General features: G+C 45.5%; 1 protein-coding gene across 3 annotated transcripts in view; it reads left to right on the forward strand.

Moving 5' to 3' along the window:
• The window catches only part of mrpl23 (mitochondrial ribosomal protein L23), a 65,359-nt gene extending 40,919 nt beyond the window's left edge, over positions 1 to 24,440 (forward strand). For all 3 annotated transcript variants that reach the window (XM_072518921.1, XM_072518922.1, XM_072518923.1), the window contains one exon: positions 23,624 to 24,440. In XM_072518921.1, coding sequence (XP_072375022.1) covers positions 23,624 to 23,788 — 165 coding nt within the window. In that variant the 3' untranslated portion in view covers positions 23,789 to 24,440. The remainder of the gene's footprint in view (positions 1 to 23,623) is intronic.
• The last annotated feature ends 275 nt before the right edge of the window (positions 24,441 to 24,715 follow it).

The following is a 24,715-nucleotide window of genomic DNA, read 5'->3' on the forward strand; positions in this document are numbered from 1 at the left end:
CAATAAGCGATTATTTTTATTTTTTTATTTTTGGTGTCCAAAGATGTGCAGATTAGATGGAGTTACAGGGATAGGGCGGGGTAGTGGATCTAGGTAGGGGTGCTCTTAGTACCTCCAACAGTGCAGCACTCCCGCAGTCTAGATTGTGTGCTCTATTTTGTGGAGTGAAAATTTAAAAAACAGCCTCTGACTCTGCAGAAGTGTTGTCCATTGAGGCACAGCTGACCCTTTGTGACTGTTATTTGCGGACTTGTGTATTTGTGGTTTATTTTGCTGAGTCCTATTCTTGTATTAATTTCCATCTGAATGGCTGCTTCATTGGTAAAGCTTAGAAAATCTTGCTGCATGAGTCTTTTTCCCCTTGGTCCTCTTGAACTGAGCCATTATACATTCAAAGCAGTGCACAAACAAGGTAGTTTTACTCAATGCCCAGATTGCCATGTGATGGAAAGAATGTTTTTAATAAAAATATATAAACAGACATTGATGTTAAAACACTACCTGTACTGGTGTACTATCGTCACCAATAATATGACTAGGAAAGAGCATATATGAGGCATTATGCATTGCTCTCTGTGGAGACTCTCATATGGGTGTATGCAGGGTTATTGATATCAGTAAATGGTGAAATAAGGGGAGAAGTGAAAAATGAGGTGTGGCAGATCACTGTCTTTTTTGCTTTTGTCTCCCCTTGTTAGATGCTAAATCTATCTGGAGTTTAAAAAAATTATTTCATGGGATGTGGGTGTCACTGTCTGGACCAGTGTTTATTACTCATTCCTAATTGTCCTTGAGAAGATGGTGGTGAGATGCTGCCTTGAACCGCTGCAGTCCAAGTGGTATAGCAGGGGGAGAGTTCCAGGATTTTGACCCAGGGACAAAACGAACAGTTTGGAGGGGAACTTGGAGTTGGTGGTGTTCCCATGCGTCTGCTGCCCTTGACCTTCTGGGTGGTGGAGGTTGCAGGTTTGGAAGATGTTGCCAAAGGAGCTACAGATTCGGGGTCCCTGGTTCGATTCCCGGCTTCGGTCACTGTCTGTGTGGAGTCTACACGTTCTCCCCGTGTCTGCGTGGGTTTCCTCCGGGTGCTCCGGTTTCCTCCCACAAGTCCCGAAAGACAAGCTGTTCGGTAATTTGGACATTCTGAATTTTCCCTCTGTGTACGCGAACAGGTGCCGGAATGTAGCTACTCGGGGATTTTCACAGCAACTTCATTGCAGTGCTAATGTAAGCCTACTTGTGACAATAAAAATTATTATTATTATTTGTGAGTTGTTATAGTACATCTTGTACATGGCACACACTGCTGCCACAGTATGACGGTGGTGGATGGAGTGAATGTTGAAGGTTAGTGGATCGGGTGCCAATCAAGCAAGCTGCTTTGTCCTGCATGGTGTTGAGCTTCTTGAATATTGTTGGAGCTCCACTCATCCAGGCATGTGGAGAATATGCTATCGCACTCCTGACTTGTGCTTTGTGGATTGGCTTTGGGGAGTCAAGAGGTGAGTTACTCACTGCAGAATTCCCAGCCTCTGACTTGCTCCTGTAGCCACAGGATGGCTAGTCCAGTTCAATTTATGGTCAATGGTAACCCTCAGGATGTTGATAGTGGAAATTCAGTGATGGTAATGCCATTGAATGTCAAGAGGATATTGTTAGATTCTCTCTCGTTGGAGATGGTCATTGCCTATTACTTATCAGCCAAGGCCTGAATGTTGTCCAGGTCCTGGTGTATAGGAACACAGACTGCTTCAGTATCTAAATGGTGCTGAACATTCTCCAATCATCAGCAAACATCCATACTACTTAGAATCATAGAATTTACAGTGTAGAACATAGAACATAGAACATAGACCAATACAGCGCAGTACAGGCCCTTCGGCCCACGATGTTGCACCGAAACAAAAGCCATCTAACCTACACTATGCCATTATCATCCATATGTTTATCCAATAAACTTTTAAATGCCCTCAATGTTGGCGAGTTCACTACTGTAGCAGGTAGGGCATTCCACGGCCTCACTACTCTTTGCGTAAAGAACCTACCTCTGACCTCTGTCCTATATCTATTACCCCTCAGTTTAAAGTTATGTCCCCTCGTGCCAGCCATATCCATCCGCGGGAGAAGGCTCTCACTGTCCACCCTATCCAACCCCCTGATCATTTTGTATGCCTCTATTAAGTCTCCTCTTAACCTTCTTCTCTCCAACGAAAACAACCTCAAGTCCATCAGCCTTTCCTCATAAGATTTTCCCTCCATACCAGGCAACATCCTGGTAAATCTCCTCTGCACCCGCTCCAAAGCCTCCACGTCCTTCCTATAATGCGGTGACCAGAACTGTACGCAATACTCCAAATGCGGCCGTACCAGAGTTCTGTACAGCTGCAACATGACCTCCCGACTCCGGAACTCAATCCCTCTACCAATAAAGGCCAACACTCCATAGGCCTTCTTCACAACCCTATCAACCTGGGTGGCAACTTTCAGGGATCTATGTACATGGACATCTAGATCCCTCTGCTCATCCACACTTTCAAGAACTTTACCATTAGCCAAATATTCCGCATTCCTGTTATTCCTTCCAAAGTGAATCACCTCACACTTCTCTACATTAAACTCCATTTGCCACCTCTCAGCCCAGGTCTGCAGCTTATCTATATCCCTCTGTAACCTGCTACATCCTTCCACACTATCGACAACACCACCGACTTTAGTATCGTCTGCAAATTTACTCACCCACCCTTCTGCGCCTTCCTCTAGGTCATTGATAAAAATGACAAACAGCAACGGCCCCAGAACAGATCCTTGTGGTACGCCACTTGTAACTGAACTCCATTCTGAACATTTCCCATCAACCACCACCCTCTGTCTTCTTTCAGCTAGCCAATTTCTGATCCACATCTCTAAATCACCCTCAATCCCCAGCCTCCGTATTTTTTGCAATAGCCTACCGTGGGGAACCTTATCAAACGCTTTGCTGAAATCCATATACACCACATCAACTGCTCTACCCTCGTCTACCTGTTCAGTCACCTTCTCAAAGAACTCAATAAGGTTTGTGAGGCATGACCTACCCTTCACAAAGCCATGCTGACTATCCCTGATCATATTATTCCTATCTAGATGATTATAAATCTTGTCTCTTATAATCCCCTCCAAGACTTTACCCACTACAGACGTGAGGCTCACCGGTCTATAGTTGCCGGGGTTGTCTCTGCTCCCCTTTTTGAACAAAGGGACCACATTTGCTGTCCTCTGGCACTATTCCTGTAGCCAATGATGACATAAAAATCAAAGCCAAAGGTCCAGCAATCTCTTCTCTGGCCTCCCATAGAATCCTAGGATAAATCCCATCAGGTCCCGGGGACTTATCTATTTTCAGCCTGTCCAGAATTGCCAACATCTATTCTATGGCATAAGGAGGCCATTCGGCCATCGAGTCTGCACCGGCCCTTGGAAACAGCACCCTACTTAAGCCCACACCTCCACCCTATCCCTGTAACCCAGTAACCCCACTTAACCTTTTTTTTTTGGACACTAAGGGAAATTTAGCATGGCCAATCCACCTAACCACATCATTGGACTGTGCGTGGAAACCGGAGCACCCGGCGGAAACCTACACAGACATGGAGAGATCGTGCAGACTCCACATAGACAGTGTCCCAAGCCAGGAATCGAACCTGGGACCATGGAGCTGGGAAGCAACATGCTAACCACTGTGCTACCATGCCGCCACTTATGACCTAATGATGAAGCAGCTGGAGATGGTTGGGCCTAGGACGTTGTCCTGAAGAACTCTTGTAGTGATATCCCGGGGCTGATTAGGTTGGCTTCCAACATCCATAATTGCCCTCCTTGGAGCTAGGTGTGACTCCAAACAGTGGAGAGTTTTCTCAGATTCCCATTGACTCCAGTTTTGGTGGGCTCCTTGATGGCATATTCAGTAATTTCCTCCTGGATGTCAAAGCAGTCACACTCACCTCACCGACGGCAGCTCTTTTGTCCATGTTTAGACCAAGGCTGGAATGAGGTCAGGAGCTGAGTAGCCCTGGCAGAATCAAAACGGAGTGTTGGTGCGCAGGTTACTTCTGAGTAAATGGCACTTGACACCCCTTTCACCACTTTGTTGATGATCAAGAGTAGACTGATCAAGTGGTAATTGACTGGGTTGAATTTTTCCTGCTTTTTGTGGGCAGGATGTACCCGGACAGTCTTCCACATTATTGGGCAGATGCCAGTGTTGTAGCTGTACTGGAACAGTTTGGCTAAGGGCACTTCTAGTTCTGGAGCACAGGTTTTCCGTATTGTCGGAATGCTGTCTGGGCCTGTAATCTTTGCAGAGGACAGTGTCCTCAGCTGTTTCTTAATACCACATGCAGTGAATCGAATTGGCTGAAGACTGGTATCTGTGTTGGTAAGAACCTCAGGAGGATCATCCAGTGGGCACTTCTGGCCGAAGATGGTTGAAAATGCTTCTGCACTTTTGTTTTGGGAAGGTCGTTGATCTCTAGGGTGGAAGAAGCTGAGTATTCAGCCATAGCGGTTTCGGACCATGCCCCACATTGGGTCGACCTGGAATTAGGAGAGGAAAGGGAGCAGGGAGGACTCTGGCGATTAGATGTGGGATTGATGGCGGATGAGGGAGTGTGTGCAAGAGTGCGGGGGTGTATCGAGAGATACCTGGAGGTCAATGACGACGGCGAGGTCCCTGTGGGAGTGGTATGGGAAGCACTAAAAGCGGTGGTCAGAGGAGAGCTGATCTCCATTGGGGCCCACAAAAGGAAAACCGAGGCCAAGGAAAGGGAAAGATTACTGGGGGAGATTTTAAGGGTGGATAGGGAATTTGCAGAGACCCCGGAGGAGGGACTGTACAGGGAGAGGAGACGACTCCAGACGGAGTTTGACCTTCTGACCACCAGAAAGGTGGAGGTGCTGTGGAGGAAGGCACAGGGGAGGAGGTATGAATATGGGGAATAGGCTAGTCGCCTGCTGGCTCATCAATTGCGAAAGAGGACAGCAGCGAGGTTGATAGGAGGAATTAGAGACGAAAAGGGAGACACTGTGCGAAGAGCAGGAAAGATGAATGAGGTGTTCAAGACCTTTTATGAGGGACTGTATAGGTCTCAACCCCCAGAGGGAGAGGAGAGGATGCGGCAGTTCCTGGATCAATTAAGGTTCCCGAGGGTGGAGGAGCAGGAGGTGGTAGGCCTGGGGGCACCGATTGTGGGTGGACGAGGTTATTAAGGGACTGGGGAGCATGCAAGCAGGGAAGGCTCCGGGATCAGACGGGTTCCCGGTGGAATTTTACAGAAAATATGTGGACTTGTTGGCCCCGTTGATGTTGAAGACGTTCAATGAGGCCAGGGAAGGAGGGACTTTACCTCCGACAATGTCGGAGGCGACGATATCGCTAATGTTGAAGAGGGATAAAGATCCGTTGCAGTGCGGGTCCTATAGACCCATTTCATTATTGAACGTGGACGCCAAATTGCTGGCAAAGGTACTGGCATCGAGGATAGAGGACTGTGTCCCGGGGGTGGTGCACGAAGACCAGACAGGGTTCGTAAAAGGGAGACAACTGAATGTGAACGTGCGACGACTATTAGGGGTGATGATAATGCCCCCAGTGGAGGGGGAGGCAGAGATAGTGGCGGCAATGGATGCAGAGAAGGCATTTGATAGGGTAGAGTGGGAGTATTTATGGGAAGTGTTAAGGAGGTTTGGGTTCGGGAACGGGTTTATTAGCTGGGTCAAACTTCTTTATGGGGCCCCAACGGCAAGTGTAGTTACGGGTCGACAAAGATCGGAGTATTTCCGACTATATAGGGGAACAAGACAGGGATGCCCGCTGTCTCCATTGTTGTTCGCGTTGGCAATTGAACCTCTGGCCATGGCGTTGAGAGACTCCAGGAAATGGAGAGGGGTGATTAGAGGGGGAGAGGAACACCGAGTCTCGCTATACGCAGATGACCTATACGTGTTGGACCCAGCGGGGGGGATGATAGAGGTTATGCGAATGTTGAGGGAGTTCAGGGATTTCTCGGGGTATAGGCTAAACATGGGGAAGAGTGAATTATTTGTGATACATCCAGGGGACCAGAGTAGAGCGATAGAAGGCCTGCCTCTAAGGAAAGTGGAAAGAAACTTCCGATACCTGGGGATTCAGATCGCTAGGAGCTGCGGAACCTTGCACAGGCTTAATCTGACACGGCTGGTAGAACAAATGGAGGAGGACTTCAAAAGGTGGGACATGCAGCCTCTGTCGCTGGCGGGCAGGGTGCAGGCAATTAAGATGATGGTCCTCCCGAGGTTCTTATTTGTATTTCAATGTCTCCCTATACTAATCACTAAGACCTTTTTCAATAAAATAGACAGGAGCATCACGAGCTTCGTGTGGGCAGGGAAAGTTCCGAGAGTGAGGAGGGGTTCCTTCAGCGTAGCAGGGACAGAGGAGGATTGGCACTACCGAACTTGGGCGATTACTATTGGACCGCCAATGTGGCAATGATACGTAAATGGATGATGGAGGGTGAGGGAGCGGCGTGGGAAAGACTGGAGAGAAAGTCCTGTAAAGGGACGAGTTTAGAGGCGCTGGTGACGGCGCCGCTACCGTTCTCACCAAAAAAGTTTACCACGAACCCGGTGGTGGCGGCAACATTGAATATCTGGGGACAGTGGAGGCGACAGAGAGGGGTGCGGGGAGCCCCGGTGGGGTCCCCAATCAGGTACAACCATAGGTTCGCCCCAGGAAGAATGGATGGAGGATTTCAGAGCTGGCACCAGTTGGGAATTAGGAGGGTGGGAGATTTATTTATAGATGGGACTTTTGCGAGCTTGGGAGCATTGGAGGAAAAGTATAAGTTGCCCCGGGGAAACTTCCTGAGATATATGCAGGTGAGGGCGTTTACTAGACAACAGGTGAGGGAGTTTCCGCTGCTCCCGACACAGGGGACTCAGGACAGAGTGCTTTCAGGGGTGTGGGTCGGCGAGGGCAAGGTGTCAGAGAGATATTGAGAGATGAGGGAAGAGGGGGAGGAGTCGGTGGGCGAACTAAAAGGAAAGTGGGAAGAAGAATTAGGTGAGGAGATAGAGGAGGGTATGTGGGCTGATGCCCTAAGCAGGGTAAACTCCTCTTCCTCATGCGCCAGGCTTAGCCTGATTCAATTCAAGGTGCTACATAGAGCACACACAACGGGAGTAAGATTGAGCAGGTTCTTTGGAGTGGAGGACAAATGTGGGAGGTGCGGCGGAAGCCCGGCAAACCACGCACATATGTTTTGGGCGTGCCCGGCACTGGAGGGGTATTGGAAGGGAGTGACGGGAGTGATTTCGAAGGTGGTGAAGGCTCGGGTCAAACCAGGCTGGGGGCTAGCTCGATTTGGAGTTGCGGATGAGCTGGGAGTGCAGGAGGCGAAAGAGGCCGACGTTGTGGCCTTTGCGTCCCCAGTAGCCCGGCGTAGGATCCTACTCATGTGGAAGGAGGCGAAACCCCCCGGACTGGAGGCCTGGGTAAACGATATGGCGGGGTTCATTAAACTGGAGCAGATAAAGTTTGCCCTGAGAGGATCGGCTCAAGGGTTCACCAGGTGGTGGCAGCCATTTCTCGACTACCTAGGGGAATGTTAGAGGGAAGACAGATGACCAGCAGCAGCAACGGAGGGGGGGAGGGGGGCGAGGGGGGAGGGGGGGTTTAGTTTAGTTTATGTCAAACGATTATGGGGTTTAGTTATTTGTGTATTGTTAAAATTTCTTCACTGTTACGTTTGCTTTGTAAGAGGGAAAAAATTGTTGTTTGGGAAAAAGTTTTCAATAAAATATATATATAAAAAAAAAAAAAGAAAATGCTTCTGCACTGATGTGCTGGACTCTTCCGCCATTATTGAGGACGCCGTTATTTTTGGAGCCTCCTCTTCCAGTTATTTCTTTAATTGTCCACCAGCATTCATGACGGAATATCGCGGAAACGTTTAAACTGATCTGTTGTTTGTGGGATTGCTCTGTCTTTTACTTGCTGCCTCTGTTGTTTGGCACCAAGTAAGTCCTGTGTTGTAGCTTCACCAGGTTAACATCTCATTTTTAGATATGCCTGGTGCTACTCCTGATTTGCTCCCCTTCACTCTTCATTGAACCAGAGTTGATCCCCTGGCTTGGTGGTGATGGTAGAGTGGGGGATATGCTGGGCCATGAGGTTACAGATTGTGGTTGAATACAATTCTGCTGCTGCTGATGGCCCATAACGTAGCTTGGATGCCCAATTTGAGTTGCTAGATCCGGAAATTACTGGAGAGAATTCGTTGAGACAGGATCTACTCCCATTTGAAAGCAAATGGACGTATTAGCGAGAGGCAGCATGATTTTGTGAAGGGGAGGTCGTGTCTCACTAACTTGATAGAGTTTTTCGAGGAGGTCACTAAGATGATTGATGCAGGTAGGGCAGTGGATGTTGTCTATATGGACTTCAGTAAGGCCTTTGACAAGGTCCCTCATGGTAGACTAGTACAAAAGGTGAAGTCACACGGGATCAGGGGTGAGCTGGCAAGGTGGATACAGAACTGGCTAGGTCATAGAAGGCAGAGAGTAGCAATGGAAGGATGCTTTTCTAATTGGAGGGCTGTGACCAGTGGGTGTTCCACAGGGATCAGTGCTGGGACCTTTGCTCTTTGTAGTATATATAAATGATTTGGAGGAAAATGTAACTGGTCTGATTAGTAAGTTTGCAGACGACACAAAGGCTGGTGGAATTGTGGATAGCGATGAGGACTGTCAGAGGATACAGCAGGATTTAGATTGTTTGGAGACTTGGGCGGAGAGATGGCAGATGGAGTTTAATCCGGACAAATGTGAGGTAATGCATTTTGGAAGGTCTAATGCAGGTAGGGAATATACAGTGAATGGTAGAACCCTCAAGAGTATTGACAGTCAGAGAGATCTAGGTGTACAGGTCCACAGGTCACTGAAAGGGGCAACACAGGTGGAGAAGGTAGTCAAGAAGGCATACGGCATGCTTGCCTTCATTGGCCGGGGCATTGAGTATAAGAATTGGCAAGTCATGTTGCAGCTGTATAAAACCTTAGTTAGGCCACACTTGGAGTATAGTGTTCAATTCTGGTCACCACACTACCAGAAGGATGTGGAGGCTTTAGAGAGGGTGCAGAAGAGATTTACCAGAATGTTGCCTGGTATGGAGGGCATTAGCTATGAGGAGCGGTTGAATAAACTCGGTTTGTTCTCACTGGAACGAAGGAGGTTGAGGGGCGACCTGATAGAGGTCTACAAAATTATGAGGGGCATAGACAGAGTGGATAGTCAGAGGCGTTTCCCCGGGGTAGAGGGGTCAATTACTAGGGGGCATAGGTTTAAGGTGAGAGGGGCAAGGTTTAGAGTAGATGTATGAGGCAAGTTTCTTACGCAGAGGGTAGTGGGTGCCTGGAACTCGCTACCGGAGGAGGTGGTGGAAGCAGGGACGATAGTGACATTTAAGGGGCATCTTGACAAATACATGAATAGGATGGGAATAGAGGGATACGGACCCAGGAAGTGTAGAAGATTGTAGTTTAGTCAGGCAGCATGGTCGGCACGGGCTTGGAGGGCCGAAGGGCCTGTTCCTGTGCTGTACACTTCTTTGTTCTTTGTTAGAAATCTATTCCATTTAACACAACACTTGGAGAGTATCCTCATTGTGAAGATGGGACTTTGTTGCCACAAGAACTGTGTGGTCACTCCAATACTCTTATGGACAGATGCATCTGCGACAGATTGGTGAGGATGAGGCCCAGTAGGGTTTTCCCTTTTGTTAGTTTTCTCCCCACCTACCACAGACCCAGTCTAGCAGCTGTGATATTTAGGAATTGACCCACTGGGTCAGTAGTGATGCTACGGAGCTACTTTTGGTGTTGGATATTGAAGTCCCCAAAACAAAAGTACATTCTGTGCCCTTTCCACATGGTGCTTCTTCCAAGTGGTGTTCAACATGGGGGACCAAAGAGAAAATGCTGGAAAATCTCAGGTCTGGCAGCATCTGTAGGGAGAGAAAAGAACTAACGACATAGGCAGGAAGGGGCATGTGCCCCTGCAGCAGGAGTTCAGGGAGCTAGGCAGAAAGCTAAAAGACAGGACCTCTAGGATTGTAATCTCGGGATTACTCCCTGTGCCACGTGCCAGTGAGGCTAGAAATAGGAAGATAGAGCAGCTAAACACGTGGCTAGACAGCTGGTGTAGGGGGGGGGGGGTTCCGTTATCTGGATCACTGGGAGCTCTTCCGGGGCAGGTGTGACCTGTATAAGAAGGACGGGTTGCATCTAAACTGAGGCATAAATATCCTGGCCGCGAGGTTTGCTAGTGTCACTCGGGAGGGTTTAAACTGGTATGGCAGGGGGGTGGGTACCGGAGCAATAGGTCAGAAGGTGAAAGCATTGAGGGAGAACTAGGGAATAGGGCCAGTATGGCTCTGAGGACGAGCAGACAGGGAGATGTTGCTGAAAACAGCAGGTCTGGCGGCCTGAAGTGCATATGTTTTAATGCAAGAAGTATAACGGGTAAGGCAGATGAACTTCGAGCTTGGATTGGTACTTGGAACTATGATGCTATGATGTTGTTGCCATTACAGAGACCTGGTTGAGGGAAGGACATGATTGGCAGCTAAACGTTCCAGGATTTAGATGTTTCAGGCGGGATAGAGGGAGATGTAAAAGGGGTGGTGAAGTTGTGCTACTGGTTAGGGAGAATATCACAGCTGTACTACGGGAGGACACCTCAGAGGGCAGTGAGGCTATATGGGTAGAGATCAGGAATAAGAAGGGTGTAGTCACAATGTTGGGGAGTTTACTACAGGCCTCCCAACAGCCAGCGGGAGATAGAAGAGCAGATAGGTAGACAGATTTTGGAAAGGAGTAAAAGCAACAGGGTTGTTGTGATGGGAGACTTTAACTTCCCCAATTTTGACTGGGACTCACTTAATGCTCGGGGCTCGGACGGGACAGAGTTTGTAAGGAGCATCCAGGAGGGCTTCTTAAAACAATATGTAGATAGTCCAACTAGGGAAGGGGCTGTGGACCTGGTTTTGGGGAATGAGCCTGGCCAGGTGGTAGAAGTTTCAGTAGGGGAGCATTTCGGGACAGTGACCACAATTCAGTAAGTTTTAAAGTCCTGGTGGACAAGGATAAGAGTGGTCCCTGGGTGAATGTGCTAAATTGGGGGAAGGCTAATTATAACAATATTAGGCGGGAACTGAAGAACCTAGAGTGGGGTCAGATGATTGACGGTAAATCAACATCTGACATGTGGGAGGCTTTCAAATGTCAGTTGAAACAAATTCAGGACCGGCATGTTCCTGTGCGGAAGAAGGATAAATACGGCAAATTTCGGGAACCTTGGATAACGAGAGATATTGTAGGCCTCGTCAAAAATAAAAAGGAGGCATTTTTCAGGGTTAGAAGGCTGGGAATAGACTAAGTCTGTGTGGAATATAAAGAAAGTAGGAAGGAACTTAAGCAAAGAGTCAGGAGGGCTAAAAGGGGTCACGAAAAGTCATTGGCAAATAGGGTTCAGGAAAATCCAAAGGCTTTTTACATGTGCATAAAAAGCAAGAGGGTAGCCAGGGAAAGGGTTGGCCCACTGAAGGACAGGCAAGGGAATCTATGTGTGGAGCCAGAAGAAATGGCCGAGCTACTAAATGAATACTTTGCATCAGTATTCACCAAAGAGAAGGAATTGGTGGATGTTGAGTCTGGAGAAGGGTGTGTAGATAGCCTGGGTCACATTGAGATCCAAAAAGACGAGGTGTTGGGCGTCTTGAAAAATATTACGGTAGATAAGTCCCCAGGACCTGATGGGATCTACCCCAGAATACTGAAGGAGGCTAGAGAGGAAATTGCTGAGGCCTTGACAGAAATCTTTGGATCCTCACTGTCTTCAGGTGATATCCCGGAGGACTGGAGAATAGCTAATGTTGTTCCTTTGTTTAAGAAGGGTAGCAAGGATAATCCAGGGAACTACAGGCCGGTGAGCCTTGCGTTAGTGGTAGGGAAATTACTGGAGAGAATTCTTTGAGACAGGATATACTCCCATTTGGAAGCAAATGGACGTATTAGCGAGAGGCAGCTTGGTTTTGTGAAGGAGAGGTTGTGTCTCACTAACTTGATAGAGTTTTTCGGAGAGGTCACAAAGATGTTTGATGCAGGTAGGGCAGTGGATGTTGTCGATATGGACTTCAGTAAGGCCTTTAACAACGTCCCTCATGGCAGACTGGTACAAAATGTGAAGTCACACGGGATCGGGGTGAGCTGGCAAGATGGATACAGAACTGGCGAGATCATAGAAGGCAGAGAGTAGCAATGGAAGGGTGCTTTTCTGATTGGAGGGCTGTGACTAATGTGTTCCGCAGGGATCAGTGCTGGGATCTTTGCTGTTCGTAGTATATATAAATGATTTGGAGGAAAATGTAACTGGTCTGATTAGTAAGTTTGCAGACGACACAAAGGTTGGTGGAATTACGGATAGCGATGAGGACTATCCGAGGATACAGCAGGATTTGGATCGTTTGGAGACTTGGGCGGAGAGATGGCAGATGGAATTTAATCCCAACAAATGTGAGGTAATGCATTTTGGAAGGTCTAATGCAGGTCAGGAATATACAGTGAATGGTAGAACCCTCAAGAGTATTGACAGTCAGAGAGATCTAGGTGCACAGGTCCACAGGTCACTGAAAGGGGCAACACAGGTGGAGAAGGTAGTCAAGAAGGCATACGGCATGCTTGCCTTCATTGGCCGGGGCCTTGAGTATAAGAATTGGCAAGTCATGTTGCAGCTGTATAGAACCGTAGTTAGGCCACACTTGGAATATAGTGTTCAATTCTGGTCGCCACACCACCAGAAGGATGTGGAGGCTTTAGAGAGGGTGCAGAAGAGATTTACCAGGATGTTGCCTGGCATGGAGGGCATTAGCTGTCAGAAGCGGTTGAATAAACTCTGTTTGTTCTCACTGGAACGACAGAGGTTGAGGTGGCGACCTGATAGAGGTATACAAAATTGAGGTGCATAGACCAGAGTAGATAGTCAGAGGCCTTTTCCCAGGGTAGAGGGGTCAATTACTAGGGGGCATAGGTTTAAGGTGCGAGGGGCAAGGTTTAGAGGAGATGTACGAGGCAAGTTTTTTATACAGAGGGTGGTGGGTGCCTGGAACTCGCTGCTGGAGGAGGTGGTGGAAGCAGGGACGATAGTGACATTTAAGGGGCATCTTGACAAATACATGAATAGGATGGGAATAGAGGGATACGGACCCAGGATGTATAGGAGATTTTAGTTTAGATGGGCAGCATGGTCAGCACAGGCTTGGAGGGCCGAAAGGCCTATTCCTGTGCTGTACTTTTCTTCGTTCTTTGTTTTTAATTTCTTCGAGTCCGGATGACCCTTTGTCAAAGCTTTGACAAACGTTAGGTCTTTTCTCTCCCTCCAGGTGCTGCCAGACCTGCTGAGATTTTCCAGCATTTTCTCTTTGGTTTCAGATTCCAGCATCTGCAGTAATTTGCTTTTATTCAACATGGGGGAGTACTGAATCATCAGCTGAGGGCTGGACAGTAGGTGGTGTTGCTCTTTAAAGTCGCCAATATGATGTTATATCCCACCAGCGTCGCCAATACTGTGGGTGTTTCTATTTCTCTTACTGAACCACACGGCTTTCCCGTATATCGGTCAAATGACCACACAACCAGTCAGTTCAAGTTCAAAGATGGTTTATTTACACACAAGTGTTACTTCGACATGCAAGCACAATATACTACAAGTTAAACTACACCTTTCAGCTACAATAATCTATACTTCACTTCAGGATGACCGGCTCTGTGCAAGTGGATAAGGCCTTTATCTTGATCTCACGTGGCTGGTTTGAAGTGGCTCTGTCTCTGCTGGGCTCAGCTGTCAGGTAGCGATCGTTGGTCTTGAACTTAGCTGGCTGTTCCTGCTACAGTTGGCTGGCACAGGCCGGATCCAAAAGAGGCAGAACACATGGCTGTGTCCCCTTTTATCTCTCTGGGATTTCATGCTCTTTGGGGCGGTCCTTGATCTTGGACCCAATAGTTTGACAGGGCTCTGATCACTGCCTTCGATTTTGACCAATAAAGGGGCGGGTGCCTTGGTAGCTGGGCGGGTCCTTAGCGGTCGTTGACCTTGGCAGTTGGGCTTTCTGAGTAAAGGGAGTGGCGCCGATCAGTCTGTGGCTGTACCGGTTTCTTGATTGGAGTCCTATTGTTCTGGGGAACGGGCCATTGAAATGCAAACGAGCGGGGGTTTCGATCAGGTCTGGTTACCTGCGTTGCAGATACCCACATAGGCTCTGTATCTGTCTGAGTCCTGGGTTGGCCATAATTCCCATGGTCCTTTGCAGGTGGCCATCTCAGATGGCTACAGTGGTAATCAGCAGGAGGTTTTCTTCCCCATACCTGACCTGATGCCATGAGACTTCATGAGATCCGGAGTTCATGTTCATTGCACCCAGTGCAACTCCCTTCTATACCAGTGTGCCACCACTGGTGAGGCAGGGCATAACCAAGGATGAAGGATGGTGATGTCTGTAAGATTTGATTTTGTGAATATGGCTATGTCAGGCTGTTGGACGGCTCTGTTTTCAGGTTCTGTTTCCAGAAGTCCTTGCAGCCCTATAGCGCCAAGCTTTATGTGGCTATTGTTAATTTGTGACCTCAACAGTGAAGTTGCCAAGCGATTTGGTTATAGAAGGTGTCAGTCATGTGAAACCCTGTCTTCGCTGGATGGGCACACAAGACCACTTTCCAGTATTCATTGCTAGGTAGCTATCAAAATCAAAAATGTGGCTTTCTTTTCTGCCCTTCTGAACACGGCACTGAGGCAAGTAGTATTGTTGCTGTCTCTAAACTAACCGATTCGGAGTTGAATTTAGGATTTGGTCTTTGTGGCTGTATTTACCTATTAAACTGTTTGTAGAATTGCCCTGCATGTGTATGGGGTGATCATCCCGGGAAATGGAGCATGCAATATCTGTCGGTCGGCAACATCGAGGTCTTCCTACCCCGATGGGCACCGCAGGGATTGGGGTATTTTTACCAACCCCATCAATTACATTTCATTTTGATGTTTTAAGTTTCCTTTGAGACTCTATGGGGTGAACATGTGGAACTGCTGACCACCAATTGTAATATGCAGAAATACTGAAGGCTGTGCAGTGTGGCATTTAGACAGCTAAACTGGGAGCTAACTACATACATTTGCTGACCAGTTGGCTTGGCTTGTTATACATATTTAACTATAAACAGTTTGTGGGCTACATGTTCAAAGTTGTTGCTGTTTCTTCTCTTCCACCTCATCTTCTTCTCTCTTCAAACTGCACAGCCCATTGATAGTTTAATTTTGTACCCTGGCAGGCCTGGGCTTGATAATGGTTATAATAACTTTTAGCTTGTGTCCATCTTAAATAGCTGCGAACTTTGAAACCTGGTCTGTATTTGTTTTTAAACTTTACTGCCCGAGTTGATCTTCGAATATATTGTGTGGGGAGACTCATTTTCTTCAAACAGTGTGTTGTTTGAGACTAGCATCACATCTTGTTGTAAAAATGCAATTTTTTCCTGTTCATAATTATAGATCTTGTTTCAAGGAGACTGATGGCGAAATTGTAATTTTAGTTTCATTGTACATCTGTCTTGCTAAGTGGTTTAGGAAATGTAGCAGACAGCCATTGATCTTGTTCACCATCGATCTGTAGGCATTAGTCATGTGCTTAAGACTGTCATGCAACTTCCATTATCTTTCATTGCCAAATATAGCACCATCTTGTTGCAAAACAGGAGTTCAGTCAGAGGGGCAATTTTCCACATTAGATCTTCAGACTGAAAATCCTTTTGGTTGGACATAGCCATTTCATACATCTCTAGTTGTTGAATGTGTTGTTTCAAGTGTTGAGTTTTTCAGGGACTGCCAATGTTTAGGTTTTGACACAGATTGTAATTGTATGAGAAAGCAGGTATGGATTTGGAGGGACGTAGTAACAGAATAAAAAACAGGCAGGATGTGAATGATTTGTATGGCAGATGTGGTTTTCTATCTCTCTGAGCTGTCCTCCCACACCTCTCCCTATCTCTTGTAACCATTTCCAGCCTACAGTCCTCCAAGTTAGCTATGTACCTCCTATTCTGGCCTCCTGCGCACACCAATTTCCATCACTCTGCCATTGATGATTGCACCTTTAGCTGGCTCGCCCTAAACCCTGGAATTTCCTCCGTAAGCCGCTCTGCCCCTCAATCTCTCCCTTGCTCTTTCCCACTTGGTTAAGACACTTTTCAAAACCTAACCTTTTACCAAATGTTTGATAACCTGTCCTTGTAATTCCCTGTGTGCTAAATGCTGTTCAGCAATGCTCTTGTGGTGCACCTTGGGTCGATTTACAATCATAGAATCCCTGCAGTGCAGAAGGAGGCCGTTTGACTCATCGAGCCTGCACCGACCCTTCGAAAGAGCACCCTACCCATGTCCACTTACCCATCCACCCAGCCCTAATCCCATAACCTAACCCGCACACCCATGGACATTAAGGGGCAATTTTATCATGGCCAATCCACCTAACCCGTACATCTTTGGACAGTGGTAGGAAACCGGATTACCCGGAGGAAACCCATGCAGACATGGGGAGAACGTACAAACTCTACACAGACAGTAACCCAAGGCCGGAATTGAACCCGGGTCCCTGGCGCTGTGATGCAGCAATGCTAGCCACTGTGCCACCCTGCACTGTGCCACCGTGCCGCCCTATTACTACGCTAAAGGCTTTATATAAATGTTGGTTGTTATTGTTGTTTTATAATGACCTGGAACACTCTGCCAGGAGTGGATACAGTGAATGATTTCAAAAGGAAATCAAATGGGCGCTTGAAGGAAATAAGCTTGCAAGGCGACTAAGATTGAGCGGGGGAGTGGACCTAACTGGATTGATCTGTGGCCTCCTTCTGTGCTGTAAATAACTCTATAACTCTATAAATAGTAGTTTCTTTTACTGGATTTCTTAGCTTAAAAAAATAGAATCTATTAACAGATACCATTTTAAAAATTGTTTCTGAAACCCTCCTGGGCGAAAGGCTCCTTTTGGCTCTACAAGAAATATATATTTTTTTAAAGTCACTGAAGTAAGTACAGAATTGCCCTTTTGACCAAACTGTTGACCCTGATTCATATCTTGGTTAGCAATCGTCAAGCGGTAGAAATTATTAATGTGCATCATTGAGCTTTGTTGATAATCTAATCTGGTTATAACAAAGACAGCACTTGTCTAATGTGAAAGGAAAACATCTTTTGTGCTTTGTGTACTTATTATGAAACTTGCTGTCCAATTTTAAAGTAAAGTACCACCGTCTTGCCGACTGACTTCTTAAAAGTGAGTTTGTATTTTCAAAGGACTTTGTTCATTCTATTGACGTGCTGTTTAGACCTAGCTTCAGTAATTGTGCAGGAAAGATGTGTTTCTCAAGGTAGCTGTTCCTACACAGTTGTACGAAAGACTAACCAGTATTGATCAGGTGGCTGCTTCCATTTTGATAGTTTGAAAGATCTGTGAAGAACTGGTCCAATGGATGTTTCTGTTCAACCATTTCAAGAAGTGATTCAAGCTGTTGTTATTTGGACTGACTTCAGCAACGTGCTCTCAGTCCTTGACTTTGCATGAAGTTTTTTTTGTGGTTTATTCTGTTAAAGTGTCTGGAGCATGAGATGTTTACCTTCTGTAGTGATGGCATATAATGGAAATTCAGCATGTAATTCAGAGACAAAAATCATTCATTCATAGCATACTATTACTGGCAACTTCTGTGCATAAAATCTCACTTCAGTCCATAAGTGGTGTATGCTTGCCTGTGGAAGCTGACCTTTGTGTTTGGCTCATAAAAGTTTACCAAAACTTGTATTGCAACAATCATGTCACTGTTAACTACATGTCGTTGGATATATATATATACAAGTGGCCGGGGAGCGGGTGGTGAAGATCAAGGAGAAATGGGAAGCGAAGTTGGGAGGGGAGATCAATGGGGAGTATGGAGTGAGGCACTGCGTAAGGTAAACGGGACTTCCTCTTGTGCAAGGATGAGCCTGATACAGTTTAAGGTGGTGCACAAGGTCCATATGACTCAGGCGAGAATGAGTGGGTTCTTTCTGGGGGTAGCAGATGAGTGTGAGAGGTGTGGGTGGGGGCCAGTGAATCACGTGCACATGTTTTGGGGTTGCGAAAATTGGGAAGATTCTGGGTGGGAGTGTTCGCAGTCTTCGCCAGGATAGTGGAGGAGGAGGTGAAACCGGGCCCTTTGGTGGCGATATTTGGGGTTTCAGAGAAGCCGGAGCTCATGGAGAGGAGGAAGGCCGATGTCTTGGCCTTCGCCTCTGATTGCACGGCGGTGAATTTTGCTGGAGTGGCGGTCGGCATCGCCATCGGGGGTAGTGCCTTGATTGGGTGACCTGTACGACTTCCTGCAATTAGAGACGATAAAGTATGAGTTAAGAGGCTCTTCAAGGGGGTTTGAGGAAAGGTGGGGGTTGTTTGTGACCGTGTTTGAGGAGCTGTTCGTCGCAGGGGAGGGTGGGGGGTGAAAAAGAGGAAAAACCTGCACAGGATGTATAGTTGATTGTTGGGAAGTATGTTTCCCGGGGTGTTTATTCGCTGTAACCTGTTTTGATACATGTTTGCAATAAAATACATTTAAAAAGAAAACTACATCTCATTGGAGCATATGAAAAGGAGTATATGAAAAGGAGTAGGCCATTCAGTCCCTTTGAGCCTGTGTCGCCATTTAATCAGATCATGGCCGGCCTTTATGTTAACTCCATCTGCACACATTGGTTGTACAATCCTTAATGTCTTTGCCGAACAAAAATCTATTAAATCTCCATTTTGAAATTTGCAACTGATCTCGTCCTCAGCAGAATTTTGGAAGAGAGTGAGTTCCAGATTTTCATTACCAATTTGTGCAAAGAAGTGGAGAACAACTTTCTGATCTTTCAAAGTTTTAAAATAGCTTCATTTATTGTGCTGCTCAATGGATTCTTACAAACAACATATTTCCTTTGGGACAAGGTGGTTGAGATGTGATCTAGGACGCGTGTGGGTAAGATTGGTTCAAAATTTACATCCAGAATAAATTTCTCTCAGCTAAATTTTAATTCTGAAACACTCCTTGATAAAAACAGTTCAAATACAAGAGAATATTGCAGCCAACAGTAATTGAAACTTTCTGTGGACAATTTAGAATTTTCATTTAACCTGTAGCTAACTGCAAAGGCCTGACGCCAAATTCTGAGTGCTGGTAAACAAAGCAAATTTGTTTGGTATTACAGAGAGGTGAAAGTTGGCCAGAATCCCTGCTGCTGATTGTGTCCCATTGTTGCTAACTTTTGGTTGGCTCTTAATTCGTAATTTGCTCTGTTTGTTTAACCTTTGCTCTAGAGTCGCCAGGTATCTTTATTATACCGCCACGAGGTTCAAGTACTGATCAATAACTCAACACACCAATTAATAAGATTCAAATCAAAACATATTTATTATACACTGTCAATCGCTACTCATGCATAAATTCTACTTAATCAACTATCTCTATCACTAACAGGCCTATACTTAGCTTTGGACTGGCCCACCAGGTCAGGGGAACAAATGGCCTTTCGTTCGGGTTCTGAAACTGCAGGATTCAAAAGCTGGTATGGACTGGTAGCTAGGAGCGCCTATCTCGTCGTGTTCGTTGACTGGAGACTTACTTGGTTGATGTGGCAGCTTGGGCAGTTCACTTTCAAGGGTTGATTCGCTGCTGAGTGACCCTGCCAAGAACACCGATTTGAACTTGGGGGCTCTTCTTTATAGTCCCCAGGGGCTTCCCGCCCTTCGGGGCGGACCCTGTACCTGGTTCCAAGTGATTGGACTGCGTTCCGATCACTTGGATCAATTTCTCCAATACTGGAGTTGTTCCCTGATCGCTGGGCGGTCCCTGAGTGTCCGTTGGCCTTCCTTTGTCTTGGCTCCTGCCGGCGCCGAGGAGTCTGGCTTGGCCTTATTCACCTGAAATGTTTCCATTGTGCCTGGGAATCGCTCATTACTATGCAGATGGCTGCTGGTTTCAGTGCTGTCTGGTTTTTGCAAGTTCCAATACACAGGATTTCTGCACTTGCTCGTTTTTGCCTGTGTTGGCTGAATTTCCCTTTAGTCTTTGCGGTTCTCCATTTTAAGTCGGGAAGTGGCCAACCCAGGTGGCTACACCATACCAATATCTGGGCAGGATCAGGCTTGACTGTGGTCACATACTGTGGCCCACAGAGCCTGCCAATGTTCACTATAACGATTCAGACAGGAATAAAGACCACTTGGGCAAGATATCTGAGTGTGGCAATTGAAATTAGGAGTTTGAACCTTCAGCAGAGAAAGGTAAATGAAAGAGAATTTGAAAGTGGGGATTGGTAGTGATTGGAAATAATTTTACAGTGTAGCGTTGCAGATGTGATCATCAAAATCACAGATAGGGATCATAGAATTTGCAGTGCAGAAGGAGACCATTCGGCCCATCGAGTCTGCACCGGCCCATGGAAAGATCACCCTACTTAAGCCCACCCCTATCCCAGTAACCGCACCCAACCTTTTTGGACACTAAGGGCAATTTAGCACAGACAATCCACCTAACCTGCACATCTTTGGACTGTGGGAGGAAACCGGAGCACCCGGAGGAAACCCACGCAGACATGGGGAGAACGTGCAGACTCCGCAATATAATTTAATAAGCTTCAATTGTCCTTCTGACCACAAGAAACCCGCCTCTGCTTCAGTGCTTTGATTCAAATAGCTTTCAAGGCTGCAACCAAACCAACTCATCTAAGCCGCTTTTTAAAAATGTGTTCTTGGGACTTGGGTGTCAAAGGTAGGACCAACATTTATTAATCATCCCTAACAACTGAAAGACAGTTATGAATCGACTGTCTTGGTGTGGAACTGGAATCACACAAGTGTAAGAATGGCAGGTTTACTCTCTCCTCGGTCTGTTGAAGCAATGCAACGTTGCAATGGCCGCCTTAAACTGGTACCAGTTTTTAAAACAAATCTAGAATTCAAATACTTAAGTTGCCATGATGGGATTTGAACTCTGATTCATTGGAATACCAGTCCAGGCCTCTGGATGTCTAGTCTAGTAACATGACCACTGCACTGCCACACCCTTGAAGATAAAAAATGTGGCTGATCTTCTCTTATCCAGCCTTGGAAGAGGGGAATGCAGTTTGGAATCTTCAGTATGAAATCTGGAACACGAGGTCTGATGTTGGCTTTTGGAAGCCTTTTTATTTTTACAGTCAGATAACTGACAATAATTACAGTTTAGTTTCTGATTGTCATAAAGGTCAATTAAATATGTTGAATAATTCATATAACTTCTATCTTGGAATTTCTGAAATTTTTAAGCAGAATTCTTTTGAAGTAAATGATGGAAACCCTCATGAAATCTTAAAGCCTCACAATTTTCATGTTTTACTGCGATTTTATGAATGAGAGAACAAACACTGGCTCTTAATGTCTCTAAATCTATTGTGTAATTATATGGCATAGTATGAACAAAATTCCGTTTTCCGGCTCTTGGTCCATTGCCCATTGTAGCAGCAGAATTATTGATTCCAATTAATAAGAACCTTTCTCCGATGATGGGAAAGCTGATGATAACTCAGCTGTTTTATTTTCAGCATTCTCAGCTGCCACTTTGTATTCATGTCTGAATCCTGTTGCCGAACATTGGCACGCACTTTGACCACAGTGTGGCATCACAGTCAAGATTGATCCTACCCTCAGCCAGTATTGACATGGGACAGAGTCAGCAGCAAACGTCTGGCCAATGTTCACTACTCTACAATGCCAAATAAATTAGCTTTGTTTAACAGTACATGGTGTTAGGTTCCTAATATCTCTGCAATTAGCGGGAATTTAATTAAAATTCTAATTTCAGAAAGCATTAACAAGGAAATATAGAACATTCATGACACGGAAGGAGACCGAAAATGAGCGAGCCAGCTAATTCTCTATTTTCAGCCTTCGGTCCGTGGCCTGTTGTGGAAGTAGAACTATTAATTTCTCATTAATAAGAACTTTCCGAAGACACTATGGTAAATTTAACCATATCTTTACTGTTTCAATTTGAACATTATTCTCAGTTGTCACTTTATGTTTGAGTAAGGCAACTCTCTTTCACAGCTGACAGTTTCTGTTTAAGTTCTAACAAAGTGCATTCGTAACAGACACGAGAATTCCATTAGCTGCCTGACTGAAACAAGGAAATTGAATTGAGTAAATTTCAGAGGTATTTCAAACTATTGTGGTCATACAACATTAATAATGAAAGAGCAATGTAATTAACATAAATGGAATTGAAGCATTAAGTACTGAAGTTAATCTCATTTTAATATATGTACAGTTGCAGTCTAAACTGCTGTTAATTTATAGTTATTAATGAAGGCCGGTTTAGCTCAGTTGGCTGGACAGCTGGTTTGTGATGCAGAGCAAGGCCATAGCACGGGTTCAATTCCTGCACTAGTTGAGGTTATTCACGAAGGCTCCACCATCTCAACCTTGCCCCTGAGCTATGGCGGCCCTCAGGTTAAATCTCCACCAGTCAGATCTCCTCCTCAAACAGGAATGCAGCCTATGGTCATCTGGGACTATGGTGACTTTACTTACTTTTATTAATGAAGACTATTGGTAGTTTACCTGAAAGAGAAACCCATTGACTATGAAAGTTGATTGGTAAGTTCTGTCCTACTGAAACATTCCTTCCTCTTTAATTCATCAAATGATGTATTTTTCCTGAAACCAATTTGGAGTAGAAGTAAGTGATCAATTACTATTGAATAGAAACCTGATTGACAGAAAGAATATCTAATTTGTACAGCATTACGCTTTGCATTGCATTTCTGCTGGTTTTCCTTGATGGTGTGTGTTGGGAAAGGGGTGTTGTTATCTGCAGGTGATAATTTGTCAGTTTAACATTTTTTGGGTCCATAAATAATTTTGTTCTAAGTACCCAGAGACGCACTGTATATCCAACATCCAACACTTTGATACATGGTGAAACTTTTGGACAAGGAAGATATTCCAGTCACTTGGTGGGGGTGGTTGAATATTACTCAGCATGTGTCATCTTAATTTGATTCATTCTCCAACTGAACTTCTCAGCTAAAGAGAGAGCCGGTCAGTGAGTTCCCTGTGTCGTGTTCGGTGCTCCATTTGATTGCAACCCTTGCCTATGCTTTCCTGCACTGTAACTGGCTGCCAGAAGGCATGCAGAAATTATTTAGCTGTAAATGAGTTTTCTCTGTTTTCTCTCACAAGAAAATCTGGCACACACTGTACCTTACTGTTGTACCTCCCAACAGTGCTGTTGCAATTGGGAACTTGGCATGTTAGGAATTACAGGTGTGGCTGTAACTTCCAAAACTGCAGCATTGCAGCCACCTGCTTGGGAGCCCCTTTTAAAAATTATTTGGGGGTGTCTAATTTGCTGTGCATCTTTCAAAGTGTCAGCTATGTGTTGGATGATTGCCTGCACACAGCCATTTAACATTTTTAATGCATGAAAATGTTCTTTTGTGTTTCATTTAGGCCCAAGGTCAGACTTTCACATTTCCAGACATTTTTCCTCAAAAAGATCAAACTCCTGAACCAGGCTCTGTGGAAGAAATCCAAAATAAGTTTCTGGAAGATGAGAAGCAGAAGCAGAAAGCAGACCCGCGGCGAGGAGGCGTCACTGACTGGTTTGGACTCTAAGAGAAACAACTTTTGAAAAGTTGTATGTGCATTTAAAAAAAAAAGAAAATATTATTTTCTAGATAGCTTGCTGACCAAGCATGAACCAAGTACTTTGTTTTGAAGGAGTGTCAGCTCGGTAGGTTTCAAATGCTTCATATTATTCATTGTGAGGGGTATCTCCTGTGGACATTTGCTCATCTTGTGTTAACATTTGCTGAACAACAGCTGTTCTTTAACAAGGGATTCAAGTCGATTCTTGCAATCCATCATGCAGTGCTCTTTTGTAAAGGTGGGCTTGGGGAGCGAGCTTTGGCATCTGATCATTGGAAACCCGGCTTCCAGTAACTGGCGTAAACTGCTGGGCATTCTTCATCTGGACTTTGCGAAGAATCCTCTGAGAGCTGCGATTTTTATGAATGCATGTGTTAACACGTGATGGCACCCGACAGCTTAAATTAATTTGTTAAGAGGTTGGATTAAATGTTGGCAGAACAAAGTGAAGACATTCCGAGGCTAGATGTCATATGAAAAGATCACACCTTCCAAGGAATTTATTGGGTTACTCCATACACTACTTTTGACAAAGAATCCGATTTTGTATCTGTTCATTCTTGTTCAAGCAACAGTCTAATATATTATGTGATAATGTTTGAATAAAAAATGGAAAGAATTATTGCATTAGCAGGTTTGTATCACATCCAGGAATCATGAAATATTTCTTGACTTCCCAGCACAGGTTATGAGAATAGACAACTTTGATATGTTTCAATCCCTCAGCGTTGTGTTTTTAGACTTGTCCATTACCTAAGGTGGAGAAGAAACTAAGTGTGCAGGTTACCCAAAATCATAGTGTGACATTCGTACCAATTAACCAAGCGTGGCTCTGGGAGGAGAAAAATCAAATAAATTAGCACGTAAATATTGCTATTTAAGAACAATCTGCTG

The sequence above is a fragment of the Scyliorhinus torazame genome, chromosome 10, assembly GCF_047496885.1.
Source record: "Scyliorhinus torazame isolate Kashiwa2021f chromosome 10, sScyTor2.1, whole genome shotgun sequence".
Lineage (NCBI taxonomy): Eukaryota > Metazoa > Chordata > Chondrichthyes > Carcharhiniformes > Scyliorhinidae > Scyliorhinus > Scyliorhinus torazame.